At 25.7% G+C, this 24,380-nt stretch overlaps 2 protein-coding genes across 4 annotated transcripts in view; one reads left to right on the top strand and one right to left on the bottom strand.

Annotated features, from left to right (window-relative positions):
* Positions 1-259: 259 nt before the first annotated feature.
* LOC122501553 (disheveled-associated activator of morphogenesis 1) overlaps positions 260-24,380 on the bottom strand; it is a 155,907-nt gene continuing 131,786 nt past the window's right edge. For all 3 annotated transcript variants that reach the window (XM_043611102.1, XM_043611103.1, XM_043611101.1), the window contains exons 3-12: positions 11,964-12,272; positions 9,454-9,678; positions 8,730-9,327; positions 8,251-8,525; positions 7,609-7,941; positions 5,463-5,938; positions 4,606-5,042; positions 3,979-4,106; positions 2,076-2,246; positions 260-1,982 (exon numbers count right to left, since the gene is read on the bottom strand). In XM_043611102.1, the coding sequence (XP_043467037.1) occupies positions 1,716-1,982; positions 2,076-2,246; positions 3,979-4,106; positions 4,606-5,042; positions 5,463-5,938; positions 7,609-7,941; positions 8,251-8,525; positions 8,730-9,327; positions 9,454-9,678; positions 11,964-12,272 (3,219 nt within the window). In that variant the 3' untranslated portion in view covers positions 260-1,715. The remainder of the gene's footprint in view (positions 1,983-2,075; positions 2,247-3,978; positions 4,107-4,605; positions 5,043-5,462; positions 5,939-7,608; positions 7,942-8,250; positions 8,526-8,729; positions 9,328-9,453; positions 9,679-11,963; positions 12,273-24,380) is intronic.
* Positions 22,151-24,192, top strand: LOC122501554 (tigger transposable element-derived protein 4-like). Its single transcript, XM_043611104.1, has 2 exons — positions 22,151-23,211; positions 23,313-24,192. The coding sequence occupies exons 1-2, from the start codon at positions 22,527-22,529 to the stop codon at positions 24,137-24,139; spliced, it is 1,512 nt and encodes a 503-aa protein (XP_043467039.1). The 5' UTR covers positions 22,151-22,526; the 3' UTR covers positions 24,140-24,192.

The following is a 24,380-nucleotide window of genomic DNA, read 5'->3' as shown; positions in this document are numbered from 1 at the left end:
TAAGCATTTTTAGAATGAATGAGATTATTCTTTAGGGTCAGGGAAAAAGTCAAAATTTTGTCTAGAAATCAGGGAAAAGTCAAGGAAAAACAAAATTAATTTTTTGTGGCAACCCTGTTGTCGCAATCGAATAGATTTTCGCTATAAACTTTGACAGTAAATTAAAATTATTTTCTGGAAATTTCCAGTTCTTTAAAGAATTGATAATTGAATATAAAGAAATTATTTTGATAATTAGGGATCAGAATTAAAAAATACATTTTGATTTGTCGTACATATATTTTTTATATATTAATTATACATATGATAGCAATTGTTCAGGAATATATTAATCGATTATACATTCCAATTAAAGAATTTATCAGAATGACGTAACTATATAAATATATCGAATATTTACAAAAGTACAAAACTTTAAATACAAAACATGGACTTCTTTACAGTGATTATAGAAGTCTCTCTACACCTATATTTATAATATATATATATAATGATAAAAATTTCGGAAATTTGTATTATAATAATTCTGCAAGAAGTCTCAGTTTTCAAATTTTATACACCAACCCCGCGTATAAAAGAATACAAAATCAGACTTAAATTGACAATTGTATCAATTGTTAAAAATATCAATTATAGGCCATTTTTGATTATTTGTTTCTGTTGAACTTTCGCTATCAAATAACAATTATATAACTAAATTGATATAGGAATCAATTATTCGAATGTTGGTTTTTTTTATCGCGACAAATTATTCTTCATTATCATCAAGACAATTTTTTTTTAGTTTTGTACCTATTGTTTTTTTTGTCAATAGCAATTTTTCTGAACGTAAAACTATTCTTAATTTTCAAAATATTTAAATGATGAATAGATTTTAAATGAATTTTGCGTAGTTTCTTACTGATATTGTATAAAGGTACATAATGACTATATATACAAAAATTAAATTATCACGTGATTGAATTCTCGATTTGGAGAAAAATTCTCACTAATTTGAATTGTGTTTTTTTAATTGTATAGTCTCTCTTGTTCCCACGAATTTATAATTTTTCTCTCTTGTAAAAACAATACGAATTATTTCTTAAATGTTTTTTTCTATACATAAATCTAAAATTTACGAGCAATAACTAGAGTTCGCATTTTCTCTACAATACATTCGTTTAGTCGCAGAGTCATTCAACATTCACTCGATCTCTAATATTTTTTTTTATTTTCTTCATCTACTTTATCTTTCCGCTTCTTAATATTCTTTCAATATTAAATTCAGTCCAAAGCTTTTTTTTTCTTTTTAAATTCAATGTGATACGTCTTTTGCTTAACAACTATATTTTATAAACTCGTTTTTTTCATTTTGTGCTCGATTCATTTTCTTTACAAACAGAAAATGAAAATACAAGTTCATCTACTCTTTAACAGCCTATGGAATAGTTCCGAAATATCAACAGGTATTTCCACCTCAATAAAAAAAAAGAATTTCAACCTTTATCTTGGCACTAGAAGTTCATTTCACTTTTTTTCAAAATTGGAATCTTTTTTTCTCCCTAAGAATGATTTTTTCCATTTCATACATGAAATAAACGGAATTGAAATTTCAATTCGATAATTAAATGTAAACTACAAATGTATTATCACTGTTAATTGTAATTCAATATGAGATTCAAACACTATAAAAAAAATGATGAAACGAAAAATATGTTCGTGTTAAATTGGTGTTTTTAGTGCCTTTCTCGTGAATCTTCTCTATGGGCACTATGTCTACGTACTTCTTGACTACTCGGTGTAACAGGTCGACGCTTCGATCTTTTGAATTTCGCGATATCTTCACCAAAAACATCACCCGTTCGTAGTGCCGATATCAAATCGTCAAATTCTCCTTTATTATCGTTTTGGCCATTTGTATTTGCTTCGTTCTTCTTATTGATAGAAATACTATTTAGAATTCCTTCTCGTGAATTTTTTCGTTCCATAGTGCGTTTTTTTAGCTGAAAAATATAGCACAATTAGTATATTTTGAAATAATTAAAAAAACGGTTTTTTCTTTTCTGTTCTCTTTATTCATTAAATAGAAAACATACCTCTTGTTCTTGTTTTGACCTTCGCTCATCTTCTTCTACTTTTTTTCGCATATTTTCTACATCTTGTCTAGCCTCGGCCAAGGCTTGTAGGAAATTTTCGAAAATTCCGAAAAACTCGTCAGGTTGTACTCCGGCTGAATCTTCACCAAAGAGTCTCACAGCTCTATCAAACTATAAAAAGAATTAATTAAATTAATTATAAATGACAAACTATTTTCTTATTTTTTCTTTTATTTTTATTTATTTATTCGTATCTGTGAATTTTTTAGAATTTTAGAAAATTTTGAATTTTGAAATTGTTATAGAATTTATAAAATTTAAAAAACAGCGAAGTTCTCAATTTTTTTAATCAATGATTAAGAAGAAAAAATATTTTTCCACTTAAATTTTTGTATAAAAAATTATTTACAATATTTTCTGATCAACAACTTAAAATAGAAAATTTTATAAATAAAGAAGTTTTTTGGGTAAAAAGTATTTTTTCTTCCAATCGTTGATTATAAACGTTGCGAACTTCATCACATAAATTTAGAAACTGAATTTAATAACGGCTCTAATAATTATTTAGATCCTTTTATTTATTATGATTTTAATTACTTAATTTTATATAAAATCATTAAGAGATTTTAATTTTAATTAATTTTGAAATAAAAATTATCAAATCAATTATCACTGAAAAAAAATTTATTTGATACAAATAAACGATTAATTGACTCAATTCAATATTTACTTGAAATAAATAATATTTACTGGAGTCAATTAAATTGTATTTGAACCAATAATTTCAGTATTTGAAGCAAATACAATTTAATTGACTCCAATAAATATTATTTGCTTCAAGTAAATATTTAATTGATAATAGTCAATTAATCGGTTATTTGAATCAAATAAATTTTTTTTTAGTGTATAAAATTTACACAGTTTGGACTGTTTTTATTTCGAAAAATTTTATTAAAATTGTATTGAAAATAATTGAATTGTCGCTTAGAATTTTATTATTTATGAAAATAATTGAATTCTTCCAAAGAATTTTATTAAAATTTTTGAAAGAAATTTAATTCTTGGCAAGAATTTGATTAAAGTTTTATTTATAATTAAGACTACCGAGTGATAAAGTTAGAAAATTACGTTTTTGAAAATAATTGAATAGCTTCGAAGAATTTTTTGAAAATAATGGAGTATTTTTATAAATTTAATTGAAAGTTTTGAAGATAATTTAAATTTACAAAGAATTTTATCAAAACTTTTGAGAATAATAATTGAATTTTATTACAATTTTTAAAAATAATTGAACCCGTTCGACAATTTTATTTAAATGCTATTTAAAATAATTAAATTCCTTGAGAAGACTATTATTATTATTTATAAAAATAGTTTAATTCTTGCGAAGAATTTTATTAAAATTGTTTTGAAAATAATTAAATTTCTACGAAAAATTTCATTAGAAATTTTTAAAAATAATTGAATCCTTTAGTGAAATTTTGTTATTGTTTTGATAATAATTGAATTCCTGCAAAGTATTAATTTTACTATTTATAAAAATAATTGAATTCTTCCAAAGAATGTTATTATTTAGGAGAATAATTGGATTCTTGCAAAAGATGTTATTAAATTTTTTGAAATTAATAAACAATAATAATTAATTTGTTATTAAGTGAACTTTTAAAAATTTTGAATCTGAAATTATTCAAAAACTGATGTTTATATTTGAAAATATAAAATTTTTTAATTTGAAAATAATAATAAACGAAATACCGCGTAACATTTGCTAGTTAATAAGAATTATTAACATTTTTTAAATTAAATTAAAATATAAATTCTGCATAGAAAGTGAATTATTTTTTAAATATTTGACTATAAAATTCAAGTAATAAAATATTTTAAAAGGAATTTGTCTTCTTACTCTTGTTTTCATGTCTTGGAACAAATCCTCAGCTTCTGCAAGTCTGCAGGTAGCTTGAGCTTGAAAATCGCGCATTGCTGGTAAAAACATGTCTCCCTGGAGTACTTGTGATTGACCGCGATGAAATTCTAAAATAAAAGTATTTATTTACAATTTGTAATGCTTAAATATGACAAACAGAATAATTTGACTTTTTCAAATTTATAAAAGTTTGTAAATATTCATTCCTCATTGTTTTTTTAGTATTAAAAATTTTGTAAAAGGACGAAGCAAAAGTTTGAATTCGTTTTGGGTCCCAGTAGATTCTTTTTTTTAACTTTTGGATTTTGTAGTTCTTCACATTTTGTACAAGAACATAAAAATCCTAAAAGTTAAAAAAAATCTACTGGAAGCCAAAACTAATTCAAATCTTGCGTCATCCTTTTTGAAAATTATTCACAATATATCTAGTTTTTTCTAAGATTAATCGGCTATTATATAATTATAAATATTATAAATATTATCAATATGACAAATTTATAATATTACAAATATTATTAATCATCTAGTTTTTGGCAAGATTGTTACTATTTTTATGTTAAACTTATAAAAAGTCCTTTTCTTTTCGCAAATAAAATAAATATTCACCAATTTCTCGCTGTACGTCTTGCAAGCCATTTTTCAAATTAGCTACTTCTCGTTGAAGATCGGCCATGCTCACACGGGCAGCGGTCCTCACATGGGGCATATCTTCCTCGATATCCAATACCTCTCTAAATCTGGTCTCCAACATTTGTACTAGATAGTGAAGTAGAGTTGTCCCTTTAGAACACGATGATTTAGTATCAACTAATCTATTCAAGGAAGATAATCTGAAGCCACAAGCGTTTCCTCGGGCATTTCCGCGATTTACATAATTTCCTAAAGCCAAAACGAGTTCCAAGATTTTCCTCAGCCTCCGGGATCTTGCAACTTGTCGACTCGCTTCAAGTACAGCTCGCATTCTTGGCGTCAATTCCGATATGCTGGCGGAGAACTTCTTTTTGTAATGCAACGATCTTAGCCTTTGCTCGTAATGTGGAACTCTGATCGGATAAATTAGAGAAAATTAGCTTTTCGATTTAAATTCAGAAATTTAAGTATTATTAATTCAAGAATCAATATCCGAAGGCGAAGTAATTATTATTAATGTACATTGAAAATGTTCTATAGTTGTTAATATAATATACTAATATTTATATAATATACTAAACTGAAAAAAATTTGATTCAAATAACCGATTACTTGTCTTTTGTCAAATAAATATTTACTTAAATTAAAAAACTTTGTATTTAAATCAAATAAAATGTATTTGAATCAATTTCAGTATTTGAATCGAATAAATTTTTTTCAGTCTAGTATATTATATAAATATTAGTATATTATATTAATTAATAATACAATATTAATAAATACAATTAATAAAATAGTTCGGATAATAATTTTTTCAAATTGACGATACTCACTTTGATATTTGGTAAAGGAAGCAATCGGCTCTGCTCTGCAGTTCTTTTTGGTTCATATCCAAAAGAGCAGCCTCTTCAGACGATGGAATGTATTTTAACAATTGTTCAACCATATCAATATGCAAAATATTCTGCTGATCCATTGATAAAATGGTCCTTGTAATTTCGTTATCAGACATTTTCAATTTAGACAATAGAATTGTGCAATTTTGCGCTCTTCGCGAGTCAATAACTGACATTGTCTTTTTATTTTTCCCAAGATTTCGTAAATCTTCAATGGAACCCTCAGTTGATACACCATTCTTTTGATATGCGCAGAAAATTTTATCAATCGATTCCAAATCCATGATATTATAGAGTTTTGAATCATCTAATTCGGACCAAATAGTTCCCTGTAATTTTTGCTCCGGTATTTTGGACCAATTAAAAGACTTGAGAGGATTACTGGGTTGGGGAACATTTTTGACAATTCCCACCTGAAGAAAAGAAATAAATAATTAATAAATTAATTCATCATAGTAAATAATATAATTATAACAGGCCTCGGATATAGCGACTTTTTACGACTATTTTTAAAAAATGCGACTCTTTTCGACATATTTTCAAAAATTGAGACTTTTTTGACTTTTCTTCCAAATATTGCAACAGAATACAGTCAACTCTCGATAATTCACCTTTCAATAAGTTGAATTTTTTTTTAAATTGAATTTACTTTCTGGTTCCTTGAAGAAATTTTGATACTTAAAACATTCCATAAATAAAACTCTTGATAATTAAAATTTTTTCTATTCCTTTTGAACTTTAATTTATCGAGAGTCAACTGTATCAAAATTTCTTTAATGAACCAAAAAGTAAAATCAATTTAAAGAAAATTCAATTCATCGAAAGGTGAATTATCGAGAGTTGACTGTAGTACAATTTTTGAAAATCAAGTTTTGAAGAATTTGAATTGCAAATTTTGAAAATAATTGAATTCTCAAAAATTTTAATTAAAAATCTTAAAGTGTAAATTTATAAATGAAAATTAATAAAAATTAAATAAAAATATTTTAAAAAAAAGTAATTCTTAGAAGTTTTTTCTTTCTAAATTTTTTAAAATTCTATTATTTTCAATATTGTCAATTACATATTTTTGAAATTTGAAATACATACAAAGAATAATAACATTACAGTTCTTTAGAATCAGTTTTAAAATTTTGGAGAAAACAATCAATGTTCAAAATTTCTAATTAAAATTCATTAAAAAATTAATTAGTTTTGAAGATTTTTGAAGATCTTTGAAAAAGTATATTAAAATTTTGTTAAATTTATTTTTTTAAACTCATTAAAATTTTGTAGAAATCAAGTTCGTTTTTATAATTAAAATTCTTCAAAAATTTGATTTTTTTTTATATTTTCAAAAAATTTAATTACTTTTAAAAGATTTTACCAAATTTCAATTGATTGGAAATTTTTTAATTGTATATATTTGAAAAAATATTGTCTTTCAAAAATTTTTTAAAAATATTTTTAAAAAATTAATTTTAAGAGTTTTTTTATTATAATTTTTGGAAAATATTATAATAACTTAAAAAAAATATGGACAATTACAATTATTATAAAAAAAATGAATTTTTGAATTTAAATAATTAAATTCTTGAAGAATTTTTGGAAAATTATTAAAAATAATTGATTTAGAGATGAAGTTTAGTCAATAATGATAATAAATAATATAATTTTGGAAGGATTCTAGTTGCAATTTTTAAAAATTTTTAAATTTCAGAAAGTTTTAAATTGAAATTTAAAAAAATTTTATTTCCTGTGGAAAAACAAATAAGAAGTACTTAAATATTTCTTTAAAAAAATTACTCAAGTTTTGAGTAATTGAATTTGAAAATCAGTGAAAAGTCAGAGAAATACAAAATAAAATTTTTGTGACAACACTGATTTAAATAAACAACTTTTTCGTCTTTTTTTGAATTTTTAATCGATTAACGTGACTTTTTTGCGTCTCGAAGTCTGTAATAGTTAATAGTAGTAATTATTACTATTACCGAGGTCTGTAATAATAATAATTGTATTAAATAATTAATTATCTTTACTATATAATAAAAAGAAATAAATAAATTTGAATGAACTAGAAGAGAAAATAGGGTGAATTTCGTACCTTCATTGGAGGAGGTGCCGCGGGCATTAAACAAGGTGGAGGTGGTGGTGCCAAAGGAGGTGGAGGCGGTGGGGGTGGAGTTGGTTTCGCCTCAACCTTTTGAATTACTTCGTCCTCGACTATTTTTATTGTTGCTTTGGCATCATCTGGTAGACTTCCGGAAGCGACTAACTGCTCCAGACGTTTCCTCTCAGACTTTTCGTTATTCACTTGACGCGAAAGTGCTTCCATGCTATCCTGTAATTCTGAAATTCTCTGCTTTGTCTCGATATGCATTGACGTCTCCTTCTCTAGGCGCTCTTTAACTCTCGCTAAACTCGCCTCCATATCTTCCTATAGAAGACAATTAAATAGAAATATTTATTTTTCACCCTTCTTTCTTTCTTATTAATAATTTAAAATTTTCTTCAATTTCATCATTACAATTTCTTACAATTTTTATCCATTTGAAATTGTTTATGCAATTACAAAAAATGTTAATCTAATTCTAATTCTAATTTTTTAACGAATATATGATTTGATGTTGACTGTGGGAAATTAAAAAAAAAATTGTATAAAAAATAAAAATTGGTAATTTTTAGTAAATTGAAATTGAAAGAAATAGATTTAAGTAAAAATGGAAAAAGTAATTAAAAGACTAACTTTTTCCTGTGTTCTGATATCTAGTTCCTGCTCTTTTTTCGCGAGTCTTGAAGACATTTCGGAATTTTCTCGCTCCAATTCCTCAGCTTTTTTTCGTGCTGCGACAAGTTCCTCTTCTTTAGCGAGAAGGTGAACGATTTCCTTAACGTTAATTTCAATTGGGGCCACATCGGGATTTCTCGTGGTACCCGCTTCGCTTCCTTCCGATTGAAGAACAATTTGTTGTACTATTCTGTCGAATAGGAGCCAATGCTGTGGATAGGAACCATAGTCCACTGAAAGTAGATACAAATTTTTATTAGAGTTTTATTAGAGTTTTTTATAAGTGTGTATTTAATAATATTTTATTTAATTGTATTGAAAGTTGAAGCGACACGACAAGTACAGACGAGTGCGCAATTGCACACGTTTGAACAAGTTTCGCTCGGCATTAATAAAATTCATTCAAGTTTCTATAATTCAATTTTTGAAATACTCACAAGGTAGTAGAATACAATGCTCCAATAAACTCAATAGATGAGGATAAGCAGCAGTGTGACTCAATTTTCGTCTCAAGAGATCAAACATGGCAGTGGCACTTTTTGTATCAAGATGCTCCTTTTCAAATTTTCTCGCCAATTCTTTTTCATCTTCATTTCTCACCATTTCAAAAAAATCTAAATGCCTATCTAGTGTTTCATTTTCATATTTTCTAAGTTTTTCAATAATTGGCTGAATTCCCAGCATCAGCAATTCGTATCTTAGATGTAATCGAAATTCTAAGGTCACTTGTCCCGGACCATAATTCAGCACTGCATTGATAAACGACATTATTGCCGTTTTCAGCGATAAATTATCTTTATAGATTCCAAAATTCTTGTCCAAATCGTTGATAATACTTTGAAATCTTGCCCTCTCCGAGTGATATTGTTGAAAATGAAGCATTGCCTCGAGAACTTTTCGATGACCACCAGGTACGAGACAAACAGCGCCGAGAATTTCGAGAACTGCAATTTTTGTCTTGATATTTTCAGTCGCCAGCGACTGGGAAATTGTATTGATGGCTGTTGGATGAGCTAAAACGTGTGCTCTTCCATTCTGAAATGAGAGAAATTTTATAAGTTTTTTGGTAATTATTAAATTTACAATGAATTAAATTTAAAAAAAAATGGTGAAAGAATTTCTTGAAAATTCAAAATTTGCAAAGATATTTTTTCTCCTTACCGAGTTGTTCATCAAGGCTTTTAGACATCCTATTACGCTAGTATGAAGATTACTGTTTCCAGCTTCCGGGTCCATTGTTCCCAAAACTTGTAAGAGTGAATTTAAACCATCTAATTCTATGAATCTAAGAACAAAACTGTGAGGTTGAGTTCTCAGGGCAGTTTTTAGGGCTTCCACTTGTCGCATTTGATTTGAAATTTCTTCGCCTTCCTCTGGAAATGGTGCCTGTGAAAAAATAAATTGAATCAGTGAACAATGAAAATTTTCTTAAACTTATTATTTAATTCTTTATAATTTCGATTTTAATTCAGCCGAATAATTATCGCTTGATATTTGCTTTTTCTACACTATATTCTCGATAAAATAATTAGAATTCTCAGTAAACAATTGTCTTAAAGAATATCTTAGCATTTAATTATAGAAAAATAAATGTTTTCAAACTTTAGAATTTCTTTTAATTTAAAATTTAAGAAACAATAAAAAATTTTACAGTTTCTATAGTGTACTGGCCTTATATATATAAAAAATAAATTTTTCACAATTGCTACCAATTCAGAGATGCTTCCAAGAATTAATTGTAGAAATATGAATATTTTCTACCCATCTATTATTAATAAGTTAATTAATTTAGGGTTGCCACAGGTTAGGGAAGTCAGGTAAAGTTGGAAATTTTTATTAAAAGCACTGGAAAAAAATTTAATTTTTAGAATTCATAAGAAAATTCTGAATTTTTGTCTCTTTTTTGATTGCTTCATAAACTATGAAATTACCAGGAATTCTAATACAAAACATTCAATTTTCTCTATTCCTGACAATAATTTCTTTTTAAATAACTTAATTCTTGAAAAATTATCATAAAATTATTCCTTCTAAATTATTTAGTGCATCTAATTATTAAATTTATTCTAAATCATTTTATAAAATTCCAATTTTGAATAAATTTGCTAATAAATTTTAAAAAACTTAGATTTTTAAAAAATTATAATAATTTAAATTCTTTTGAAATTAGTTAAATTTTGAAGAAGTCACAAATGATTGCAGAAATTCAATTTTTTTCAAAAGTAATAAAATTCTTCGTAGAAATTCGATTAGGTACAAAAATTCTTTTAAATTCTCATCAAAATTTCAATTATCTTTCTTCAATTATTTTCCAAAATTTAAAAAAATTCTGGTGAAAATTTCAATTATTTTTATAAATAATAAAATTCTTTTCCGAAATTCAATTATTTTTAAAATCTACTATTTTAATAAAATAATAAATAAAAATTTTAATGACATTCTACTCAAACATTCAAGTATTTTTATAAATAATAAAATTTTCATTGGAATTCATTTATTTTCATAAATCATAAATTTTTTTCACAGTGATTCAATTATTTTCCAAAATAATAAAACTCTTTTTAGGAATTTAATTTAAATATATTAAATTCTTCCCCAACTTTCAATTATTTTACAAAATTTAAAAAAATTCTGGTCAAAATTTCAATTATTTTTATAAATAATAAAATTCTTCTTCGAAATTCAATTATTTTTAAAATCTACTATTTTAATAAAATTTCCAAAAAGAATTTAATTACTTAAAGAAAATGTAAATGAAATTCTACTCAAACATTCAATTATTTTTATAAATAATAAAATTTTCATAGGTTTTCATTTATTTTCATAAATCATAGTTTTTTTTATAGGAATTCAATATTTTTCCAAAATAATAAATTAAAATTCTTTTTAGGAGTTTAATTACTTTCATAAATAATAAAACTCATCGTATTGTATAATTGAATTGTGAAAAGGGTCCAAATTAAAATCTTTGAATATCTGAAAGATTTTTAGGAAAAAAGTCAATTTTTGTCTGGAAATCAGAGAAAAACAAAATTAAATTTTTGTGGCAACCCTGTAATTAATTGATTTATCTATTAATTAATTAATTTTTTTATTTATTAATTAAAATAAATTAAATAATTTTTTAATTTGCTAGTTATTATCACTAGAAATGTAATTGTTTGGAAAATTATTTTGGGATTATCCTAAATATAAAGCTGAAACTGGCCCCAGTTATCAGCAACTACTTAATTTTAGAAATAAAATTTTAGAGTAAATATTTTTTTGTTTAAAAACAACATAAAATTTTGAAAAATTAAGTAGGTCCTGTTAGCTAGTTGGAAGTTGCAGCTTCATTAAAAATATTTAATTTCCAAAATTAATTAGGTGCTGACAACTGGGTGCCAGTTTCAGCTTTATGTCCTATTTGATGATTGTACTAAATTTGACGTTTTCTACTCCCAACAATTTTTGTAAATTATTTTATTAAAAAAAATAATAAAAATCTGCAGTTTCTGTATAATTTGCGGCATTGGCATTTTGTTCATAGAGCAATTTGTATAGCACAATTAGTCAATATATACTTTTAGCAAAGCTCCTTTTAGCCATAAACAGCATAGCTAATTACAAAATAAATAGACGTCCAACTGATGAATTCTAATTAAATCAGTATTTCAATTGCAATGACTTACACTCGCTATAATTCTGACTCTTTCGATGTAATCTTCGGGATCACCGCTGAGGTCAGTGGTTCGCATTCCTCCGTTTTCAAGGGTGCCGTTACTCTTTCTGGAACAGTAGATCTGCCACTTCTTATTTGCCGGAAGTGCAAGTACGGCTTGTCTGTTTGCTTGGGTTAGGTCCAGTTCATCAACAAGCTCCAAAAACATCTTGTTCAATTCCTCTTCGGCTGGCATTGGCAAAGTTGGTGTCATCGCTTGAAGCGTGAGTGTGCCCGTCTGCTCCACAACACAGTAGGTGATTTCCGGCGGTTCATCATCCTGCCAAGAAAAATTTTAATTAATCAATTATAAAAAAAATAATATTTATAATCAAGTTATGCGCATATACTTTCCAAATCTTAATCTCATCAAGATCTTAATTTTATTTTTGAGAAAAAATTCAGAAATTTCTAACAAGCTTGAATATATATATTTATATGAAAGCTTTCACTCCTATTATAGATACTAAGTTCCAATTAGTACTTGCTTTTTTTTTATAATGACTCTATTGCATTTTTGTCTAGGAAATTCTAATCGTTATATAACTGCGGCTTTTTTGTATTTTATATCCTCGAGAGCTATTTAATTCCAAATATTTAAGGTTGAGTAATTTTACATCATTTTTACAAATGTAAAATTGAATTATTCTTCTTGAAGTAATTATACTTTTAATTGTAAATTTTAAGTATTTGTTGATAATAAGAAATCTAAATTTACAATTTTTTAGAATTGAATATTGATAGAACTAAAATTCGAAATATTGGTAATGTAGGACGTGAAGGGAAAATAAAAAAATTGGTATTTTATTGGAATTTCAATATTGAGAATTTATATTAGATTTTTTTTCTTTGAAAAAGGGAATTTTTTCTTTTTAGTAAAATTATTTGCCACTGATCGTTAGGAAATCAATTCAAAGGGATAATCGAGAGAAGAGACCGTGAATATATCAATATGTAACCGCAAACAAACCACACAAACGTGACAAAAGAAATTCTTCAGAAAATTGTGAAGAAAGAATTGAAATCTTGTTAAAAACGTGTTTGGATAATCTGTTTATTTGCTTTGTCGTTGAATTAGATTTTCTTTTTGATGCTCTTTGTGTAAAAAATTTTCTCTTTAATTCTTGGAGAAACCATTTGAATTATAGTAAAATACTTCGTAGCAAAAAGGAAATGACTAATTATAAATTTACACATTTATATTTAGAGGGTAATATTCTAGTGTGTAGGTTCACAGAACAATTATGGTAAACAAAAAAAGAATTTGTAGAGAATTACTAATTCTCCTGCAGGCACAAAACAACATTTTTAATTTTCTTATTTCTGACAACTATTTTTGAATTTTAGACGCATTTCTAGTGAATTAGTTTTATGATAATTAAATTCTTGTAGAATTTTCTAAAAAATGAAATGGATTGATTTAGGGAAGAATTTTAGTTGACAAATCATTAAATTTCAGAAGGTTTTAATGATGTTCGCTCTCTAAATTTGAATTAGTTAAGAAAAAACTAATTTGATAATAAAATGTCATTTTACTAATAAAATAGTTACTAATAACTAATTATCAGTTAAATTTACTATCAGGTTAGGTCAAAATAACGAATTTTTTAGTAACTAATTCATTTAGTAAAATTCGACTAATTTTGTAGTTATTTATTTACTAATAATTACTAATGTTCTATACTAATAATTAGTAATTTTTCTCTAATGATTAGTTTTTTTTTACTAATTGCTAAAGTAAAAAGTCTGCAACGATTTTACTACTAATTAGTTACTTTTAACTAATTCAAATTTAGAGAGTAAAGAAATGCAGCCTTTAAACAAAATCAATTAACATTTCAAACAATAAAATTTTATTATTAACAATATTTGCTAGAATAAGAAATATTAAGTTTCCGGAAAAAATTTAAAACATACCAAATTTATTTGTTTATTCAATTTGAATATGATCCAAATTTTTTATTATTTATATCTCTATAAAGAATTTTTTAAAAATGATTCAATTTTAAGATATTATGGCTAATTTTTTTCAAAAAACAAAGTACTGGAAAAAATTAAATTTTTAGAATTCATAAGAAAATTCTGAATTTTTGTGTTTTTTTGTTTGTCTTATAAACTATGAAATTACCACAAAACCTTCAATTTTTTTTACTTCTGATAATAATTTTTAATTAAATAACTTCATTCATAAATAGATGAATTTCAACAGTTTGAAACTTTATAAAACTTCAATTTTGAATTAATTAAATTAGAAATTTTAAAGAAATTAGATTTTTGAAAAATTGTACTATTTCAAAAAATAATGGATTTATAGAAGTATTTTAGTTAAAAACACTAAAAAATCTGCATTTTGGAGAAGTTACAAATGATTGCAAAAATTCAATATTATTTTTCTAGAGGTCTGCATTCTGTTAGATGAACCACCTTAAAATGGAATTTTTGAAAATTTGAATTACTCTGTAATAATGAATAATATTTAGATACAGTGGAACCTCGATTGTCCCAACCTCTATTATCCGAACTCTCTTTTATCTGGACTGTAAATCATTTTATCCGAATTTTCATTATGAGAATTTTTTTACCAACTTTAGGGGAGCGTGGGGGAATTGGAGCCCCTTAAGGAAAATTTAAAAAAAAACCAACTTATCTTTATAATAATACATTGTTTTCGTCATTTTCTACTCATTTCGTTATTTATCTTTAATTATGTTTAATTATAAACTTAAAAAGAGAAAATAAATTGAAAAAAAAAAATTTTCAAAAAAAAATACATTTTTTGCCATCACCCAATTTGTGGGGTATTGGGAGCTTTCACTTGAAATTTAAAAAATTTTTATTTTTTAGGAATATTTTTTGTTTTCTAATAGAAAAAAGTGTTAATACTTACAATGAAGCCAAAACTTTAGACTCAGAATAAATTTTTTCCTAAATTATAATTTAATACAAAATTTTTGAAAAAAAATTAAATTTTTCATTTTTTCCACCAAAAATTATTTTTTAATTAAAAGTTTGTTCATAAGGTGATATCTTTTACAATTTTCAAAAAAATAACGAAAGCCGTAACATAGTAAAGAAAATTCTTTGGGCTGACACTAATTCTCCCATTACCCCACAGAATTTTTACAGCACAAAATTTGAATAAAAAAATAAAAACATAAACAAATTTTATTATTATCTTGATTTTTATACAAGTATACATATCCACACATATTCACCTATAATATAATGAAAAAACAGAACTAAATAATACGATTTTAACTACTTATGGTGATGTTTAGAAATATTTTGCATTTTACAACGAAAACTCAAAAAATACATTTTCCCTTGTTTTTACTAAAAATTTGTCAAGAATGTGATCGTTTGTTTTGGAATGATATAAACAAAGGTTGTAGAAGATTTTCTAGACATTACAGCGAATTTGAAGGCTTTTAAGTACGTGAAATTTAAAAGCTCCCATTACCCGCAAGCTCTCATTACCCCACGCTCCCCTAACCCAAAATATAATTTTTTACATTTATGGATACAAAAATAAAGCAATTTTATTGACCATCTTCTAAGTTTTATTGTAAATATCCCAAAAAGGAGATAAATGTCATTGAACTGTGTAAAATAACTTGAAAATCATAATTTATCCACAATTATAAATAAAAATATTTTCAATTTCTATTATCCGAACTTTCGGTTATCTAAACCAGTCCTGTTCCAATTAGTTCAGATAATCAAGGTTCCACTGTATTTATTTACTAAGAAATTGAGTTTCGAATAATTTTATTGAAAAATTTTAGTTCCAAGTTTTTTGAATAAATTTCAAAACCGTTCAAAACGTAGAAAGAAAGAAATTAGAGATGCATCTAAAAATAATTAAATTTTGTCAGATTTACAATTAAAATTTTAACACTTTTCTAAAACGTACACACTGAAATAAACACAAATTTTATGTAAAGAATTTCTTTTGGATCGAAATAAGCGAGAAACAATTTTAAGTGATTATTTAATATTCACTGTTGAGTGGTGATAAAAGCAATTAGAAACTTCTCATTTGTATATTTTCTTTGGTTAATTTAGTATTTATTTTTTTAAGTGGAAATGAATGTTTTTTTGAAAGAAAGTCCACTGTTTGACCCCATTATACCCCCCTATCAAAATTAAGATATCTTTACGGAAATTGCACAAGGACTTTTAGTGCGTGTATAGTTGTTGTTTTGTTAAGTGAGAATTTCACCGGGAGACAATGCACTGTCTCGCGAAGCAATGTCCGTCACTTGGTCAGTGTGCCGATTAAACTCCCACATTGCATTGGGAGGAAGGTCTCGGCCTCTCTAAGCTCGCAAAGTGGCGACAAGCCATCGGCATTATATATGTATATTGTATATATATATACAGTTCACAGACGACATGCACCGTGTGCCAACAAAATCAACATCAAAGGTCAGGGGACTGGCTGGATTCCTAAGTTACTTTCACACGTGACTGCGGGAAATCCACATCTATTCACGCGTACAAAGCACCTTCGATTTATTATCTTACAGTAAAAACATTATTTCGAACTCGCGCGCCGCGTTCAAGAATCAATAGTATAATAAAAGGCCTCTATGTATACCTGCAACTGTTTTTCTTTTCTGTGTTTCTTCATTTCTGTTTCTGTGTTTTTTTTTTCGCGCAAAAATTTTTGCCAAGTCCCTCATGCCAGTAGTTGAACGCACATAAAGCAGCAGGTGCATTCCTGACAAATAAGTCAAGTGGAATTGCTTGTGCATAGAATTTAAATCCTGTATGCAAATTGCGTATACTTGAAAGATATGAGAGAGGGAATACAGAGTGTAAAAAAAAGATATTTCAATTGCTCCTTCAGGCATTTGTTAAAGCTTTTTTTGCTTTTTCTTCGTCTTCATTTTTTCTTCTTTGGCAAATTCAAAGAAATATAGAAATTAAAATTCATTTTACTGGAGGGAAAACTATTTTAAAAGTGGATAAATTATTATTGATTTTATAATGAGAAAATTAAAGACAATTTATTAGGCGTGAAAAGTGAAAGCATGGAAATGAGCATAAAACTTATGGGGACAATTTTAACTCGACTGTTAGTCCTCCTTTTTAGCTAATTGGCTTTTTGTTACTCTTTTTCCCCAAGACCCCAATTTAACCCCTTCAATTTATGAGGTCCACCAAAAACACCCGCCTTTTTTTTTCTTTTTACAAAGAAAAACTAACAAAACTTGCCATTTTTTTGTAAACAAGAAAATATTTTAGTTATTTTGAAGAGAAAAAGTTCTACTTTTTGCATAAAACTTTGGAAAAATTTCAGTTTTTTAAAACTTAAAATTATACTACTTTCTCAGAGTTTTTAAATTTAAAAATATTATTATACAAGGTACGTAACAAAAATATAACTTTTACTACTTATAAAGTAAAATCCAAACTGTTTAGAATTTTTGTCAACTTGTACTATTTCCAGAATAAATTTTACTAAAAGTATATTTTACTAATATTAATTTATTAAAATTTACTTAGGATATTGTATAAAATTTATTCTAAAAATAACAATTTTTAGTAGAAAATTGTACTTTTTCCATAAGAATTTTTAAAATTTTTCTCCAACGTAGTAATTGTTATTGAAAATTATTAATTCTAGAGTAAATTTTAATAGTTCTGGAGTAAATGTATCTAATTTTTGTAATGAAATTTTCTTTGAAAATAGCAAAAGTTATTCTGGAAACAAATTTTTAATAGTAAATTTTACCAGTTTTTACTGAAATTTACTTCGGACATTGTAAAATTTATAAAATTAAAAATTTTAATAAAAATTTTGATTTAAATTTTTGAAAAATTTCAAACTATAGAAAAAGATAAAAAACATCAATAAATAAAATAAATATCAAATAACTTTTATTATACATACAAAGTGAAAATCTAACTTTTTGGAATTTTTGTCAACTTGTAGTATTTCCAGAATAAATTTTACATTGTTGAAAGTATATTTTACTATTTTATTTTTTACAAGATTGGATGTTATAAAATTAATTCTCACTCTCAAATTAAATTAGTAAAATTTTTTACTAATTTGAATAAGTTAATGGCGTTTTGCTTTTGAATTAGTAAATTTTACTAATCAATTAGTCGAAATTACTATTTTTATTAGTAAAAATTACTATTTTTTAGTAAATTTTACTAATTTAAAAGCAAAAAGTCACTCACTAATTCAAATTTATAAACATTTTTACTATATTTAAATTTAGAGAGCTGAAAGTAACGATTTTTAATGGCAAATTTTACTTTTTTTACGAGATTGTTTCCATAGTGAATGATTGTATCAAAATTTTTGTAATTAAAACGATTTGTTATTAAAAAATGTTCCCAAAGTAAATTTTAATATACTTTTGGAGTAAAGATTTCTAATTTTTATAAACAAATTTTTTTTGGAAATAATAAAAGTTATTCTGTAAATAAAAAATTTGTAACAGTAAATTTTAATATTTTTCAAAGAAATTTTATCAATGATGAAGTAAATTGGAATAACTTTTACTAAAATTTACTCATAGGATACAGTAAAATTCATGGAATTTTAAATCAAAAGTAGTGTTTTAACCAAAATTTTGATTTTATAATTTTAAAAAATTGTAGACTACGAAAAAAGATAAAAAAATATATAAATTAACGGAAAAGTTTGATTAAATGAAGATGCATTTAAGAAACAAAGTAAATCTTTGGGGCCGTTCAAAAAATACGTAACGCTATTTTTCGAAAATTTAGACCCCCCTCCCCCCATGTAACGCAATGTTGTATACATTAGCGCCATTTTTTCTGCTGACCGTAACAAATAGCTTGACCCCCCCTCCCCCCTAAAGCGTTACGTATTTTTTGAACGGCCCCTTTCCAATAAACCAATTTGAAAAATTGCTTTTCTGAAACTAAATCTCTTTTTGAAATTAAAAAATCCTTTTTTCCAAATATTACAAAATGAAAGAACTGAATAATAAATTGTAAAAAAGGGAGTTATTAAAAATTACATTTAATGAATCGCATTTTTCTTCAAAGTATTTAAATTGACACAAAACGTTTAGATCAATTTTTGATGTGATCCATATTTTTGGTATCAATTTGTTGCAATTTGATATTTGTAAGTTAACAGTAAAAGAGATAATGTACAGGAATAAAGTTTAATTCTCCAAATTTTACTCCTTTTGTTTCAACTTCAAAAAAGTACGATTTTTTACAGAATTTTTAATGATTTTTATATGATTTAAAATTTAACTCCCTTTCTTATAGTGCAATGTAAAGAAACAAAAATTGTTAGTAGACAATGTTTTCTTGGGCTTTAAAAAAAGACTTTTACCACCTATATGGACCACAGATATCTTTTATATCATACAGAATCACCCATCTAAGAGATGTCATGATTTTATCTCAAAACGCGTTAATGCGGCACGATAATGTGAATTAATGCGCTTCATGTGAGAAAGTCCACAAATATGTATTGAAAAGATTTCTCCTATCATTTACAAATGTACCCGTGTGTCAAGACGTTTAAGACGGACCAACGCCCTGCTCTGTCTTTTACACTTTCCTAGATGTAAAATTATAATTTATATACGTATGTATGTATGTATGTATGTATGTGCTTTTGAAAAAGGCTGCTGTCGTTTATCAAGTTTCACTCTATTCTAAAGCGTAATTTTCAAATTAAAATATTGAGAAATGTTCCTTTTAAACTTTAGAAAACAGATAAGAGACGCTGCTATACATATATTACCAGATAAAACTCAAATGGAACATTTTACGTGTTCTATATTTATTTCTTCATAGTTTTCCCTGTGAATAAAATATATAGTACAGTATGGGAAAAATACTATTTTAGGATAAATTGAAATTCGTGTGAAAATAGAATTTTCCCGGCATTTGAATTTATGTTTTGGTATTTTTAAATTTTAGCCGCAGTCGTCAAAGTAGTGTTTAAATATCACTGTTAACTTAAAAGTATCAAATTGCGACGAATTGATACCAAAAATGTGGATCAGATCAAAAGTTGATCAAAAGTTGAAAATTGTGATGCGAAATATATGTCTTGCGTTCATATCTCCATAGAATTAAAATTTTTATTTGTGTCACTACTACCATTGTTACGATATAATTTGAAGAATTTTAGAGAAATTACAAATGATTGCAGAAAAATTCAATTATTTTTAAAAGTAATCAAATTCTTCGCAAAAATTCAATTGTGTTCGAAAATTTTAAAAAATTCTTGTCAAAATTTCAATTAAAATTAAATTAAAATAAAAATTAAAATTAAAATTAAAATTAAAATTAAAATTAAAATTAAAATTAAAATTAAAATTAAAATTAAAATTGAAATTAAAATTAAAATTAAAATTAAAATTAAAATTAAAATTAAATTAAAATTCATAAATAATAAAATTCTTCTTTGATATTTAATTATTTTCCAAAATTTTAATCAAATTCTTGGCAAAATTTCAATTACCGTAAGTGAGGCTAAATTCGCTCAATTTTTCAATTCTTTTTTAAATAACTTCGGGAAACGATGAAAATAAACATTGGCACTGAAAATATATAATCTTTAACCCTTTATCTTTCCTATTACTGCATAAAGAAATTAAAATATGTTGCAGAAAATTATTTATAAGCCGTTTTTTTGTGAGCGACTTTACCTTTAAATGATGGGTAAATTCGCTCACCATTAATCTACAAAAATGAAACTAAATATTCTTTAGAATCAATAAAGAAAAAAATTAAGAACAATATACAAAGTTATTGGAATAAATATTTAATATTGTTTTATCAATAAGTAATTAGATTCAATCATTCAATCAAACGTACTCATAACCATAAAAAACAAGGTTAAGTTTGACAGTTTAGTGCTTAAACCGTTTTAAATCGTTTAATTTTCAGTTATAAGAGTACTATTATTTAAAAAAATCGAATTATAAATTATAGTAATTAACATACTTAAAATATCCAGGCCCAAACATCTTTTTTGTAGACTTATTTCCTGAGCGAATTTACACAACAAATTTGAATTTTTTTTAAATTGATTTTTTGCAGAATCTGTTTATTGCTTTAATTTTTGTGCTTTATGAAAATCATGTTGGAGATACAGGAAATGTAATAAAAAAAAAAAAGCTAAAAGTAAAGCTTTATTTCCTACTTTTTCATACTACTTGTTCAATATGAAAATTATTCACTTGTGTTTTAAATATAATTTCTACTGAAAGTTACCAATGAATTTGCTGCAAATAAATTTTAAATTAAAGTTTACCATTTATATTAACCAAAACAATTGTAAATCTTAAATATTTCTGTCTAAAAAGTATGTTAATCGAATTTTAAAAAGAGACATCGGTTGAGCGAATTTACCCTACATGAGCGAATTTAGCCTCACTTACGGTATTTTCCAAAGTTTTCTCAAATTCAATGATTTTCAATATCTAGTATTTTAATAAAATTTTCCAAAAGAATTCCATTATACTAAAAAAAAATTTGAATAAAATTCTACGCAAACATTCAATTATTTTTATAAATAATAAAAATTTTTACAGGAATTCAATTATTTACAAATTTTTTATAAATTTCTTCGCAATAATTCAATTATTTGCATAAATAATAATATTTTTACAGGGATTCAATTATTTTCGTAAATAATAAAATTCTTTTAGGATTCAATTATTTTCACAAATAATAAAACTCATAGCATAATTTCAATTATTTTTAATGTAATTTTAATCTGTTTCCTCGAAAAATGTAATTATTCTTAAAAATTTTATTAAAATTCGTCTAAACAATTTAATTATTTAAAAATTTGTTGATAATATTTTTTAAGAGAATATAATTTTAAGAAACATTAATCAATTATTTATTTCTGTATTTAAATAATTGAATTCTCGTAGAATTTACTAATAAAAATTGTTTTAAAAATGAATTTCAGTTAAAATTTTAGATTATAATCAAATATTAAAATCATTATGACGTGGATTTTTAGAAATAATTGAATTTTCAAAAGATTTCAAATTAAAAACATTAAAATTCTTAATTTTTTCTCATTTTTAACAAACAATTCTATAGAATAAATTCTTTTGAAAATGTTCCATTGAATTTTTTTTTAAAAGTTATTTCAAGTTTTTATTTCCTAATACAGTCGAACCTCGCTAACTGAGACTTGTCTAACTGAGAAACCTCTCTAAGTGAGAGGAATTTTCAGGTCCCGTCATTTTTACATGCAAAAACCTCCATAAGTGCGAATTTGTAACTGAGAATCATTTTTCTTGATAAAACCTCTGTAACTGAGAGAAGCGCGCTTTTCAAACCTCTATAACTGAGAATCTTTTCTATATTATAATTTTCTAAAGGTCAATATGAAAATAGGCAGTAATTAAAATTAATTTTAATTACTGCTTATTTTCATATTAACAAAGGGTCTTTCTTCAAAATACAATTATACCTATCAGACAAATTTAAATTTAGTTTCAAAACGACTGTGACAAGAAGCGCTTGCGAATCACATAGTTTATTTTTAATATTCAAAATGTCAAAGAGTAAACTTAAATCTTTTTCATTAAGTGAAAAACTAAAAATTATAAAAGAGATTGAAAGTGGAAAAAAACGAAGTGTAATAGAAAGTGAATTTAGTCTATCAACTGCCACTTTCTATAGAATATTAAAAGAAAAAGACTCTATAAAATCGCAGTGTTTTGAAGGTCGTGGAAATATGAAAAGAAAACGGTTAGTTGAATTTCATGATCTGGAAAATTGCCTTGTGGAGTGGATTAAACAAACTTTAGATAAAAATATCCCTTTGGATGGGCCCTTGTTAAAAGGAAAGGCTCTAGATTTTGCCAAAAAACTAGGAGTTCAGGAATTTAGAGCAAGTAATGGTTGGTTAGATAATTTTAAAAAACGACATTCTGTAGTTTTTAAAAAAATTGTTGGGGAAAGTAAATCTGTCGATCAGAATGTATGCGATCATTGGATTGAATATTTGCCAACTCTTTTAAAAGAATATAACCCAGACAACATCTACAACGCAGACGAGACCGGATTATTTTTCAAGTGCCTTCCGGATAAAACATTTACGTTTAAAGGACAAGATTGCAAAGGAGGAAAACAAAGTAAAGATCGCCTTACTGTTCTCCATTGTGCCAATATGACAGGGACAAAAAAATTGCCTCTTCTCTTAATTGGAAAATCAAAAAAACCTCGATGTTTTAAAGGTAAATTATTTATTTATATGTAAAGTGGTCTAAATATTAGGGTCCGTATTATTATCTGTAAATGAATTGATTATTTAACAATTTGTAATTTCTTTATACAGGTGTAAATACTCTACCCGTTGAGTATCAAAGTAACAGAAAAGCTTGGATGACGAGGCAAATATTTACGGAATGGCTACAAAAAGTTGACAAAAAAATGAAAAATGAAAAAACAAAAATTCTTCTCTTTGTAGACAACTGCACTGCCCACACGAATTTGCCAGAATTCAACAACGTAAAACTCGTTCTTTTGCCCGCTAATACTACCAGCCAATTGCAACCGTTGGATCAGGGTATTATCCACGCTTTTAAACGCCATTACCGAACACAAGTAGTCAAACATGCTTTAAAATGTATCGAGGAGAATAGTAACCAGGACATAAATGTACTTCATGCTATGAGATTTGCTCGAAAAGCGTGGTTTGCCATCACCGATGTGACCATAAAAAATTGCTTTAAAAAAGCTGGTTTTTGGAATGAAGAGGGATATGGACCAGAAGAAAGTCTCGTTGAAACTGTTCCTAGCAACGAAGAATGGAACACACTTGTGGCTGACGAAACAAATGTTATAACATTTGAGGATTTTGTACGAGTTGACGACAACATGCCTATTGCAGAAGAGCTGACAGACGATGACATTATTGCAAATTGTAACAACAATTTTGATGATGATGATTGTGAAGAAGTCGAGAATTCAACCATCGCAGAAGTTTCCATTCCAAAACAACAAGAAGTTTTAAGTGCATTAGAGACAATTCACAGATTTTTTGAATTTTCGACGAATATTAATGAATCAGTTTTTGACAAAATTTATGAACTTGAACATCATGTTAAGAATTGCACAACTAAAAAACAAACAGTAATAACAGACTTTTTTCCTAAAGCTTAATAACAATTAATAACAATTTTTATTAAATTTGTTAAATAAATAATTAAAAGGAATTTTTTATTTCGTAAAAGTAAAACTTTAATTAACAAAACCCTTACAATGCCTCTATCAGTGCAATAACCTCAGTAAGTAAGACAATCCGCTATTCGACCTTCGTAAGTGAAAACCTGTCTTACTGAGAAACCTCTATAAGTGAGAAAATTTTTTCGGTCCCTTGGATTCTCAGTTATCGAGGTTCGAC

The sequence above is a fragment of the Leptopilina heterotoma genome, unplaced genomic scaffold (assembly GCF_015476425.1).
Source record: "Leptopilina heterotoma isolate Lh14 unplaced genomic scaffold, ASM1547642v1 Lhet_211, whole genome shotgun sequence".
In the NCBI taxonomy this organism is placed as follows: domain Eukaryota; kingdom Metazoa; phylum Arthropoda; class Insecta; order Hymenoptera; family Figitidae; genus Leptopilina; species Leptopilina heterotoma.
Note: the sequence above shows the minus strand (reverse complement) of the source record. Positions and strands in the feature narration are given on the sequence as shown.

Bases quoted from the DNA above. Each gene is read 5' to 3' on its own strand.
- LOC122501554 (XM_043611104.1), top strand. From the start codon at position 22,527: ATGTCAAAGAGTAAACTTAAATCTTTTTCATTAAGTGAAAAACTAAAA. The intron at 23,212-23,312 runs GTAAATTATTTA...TTCTTTATACAG, and splicing joins AAAACCTCGATGTTTTAAAG to GTGTAAATACTCTACCCGTT.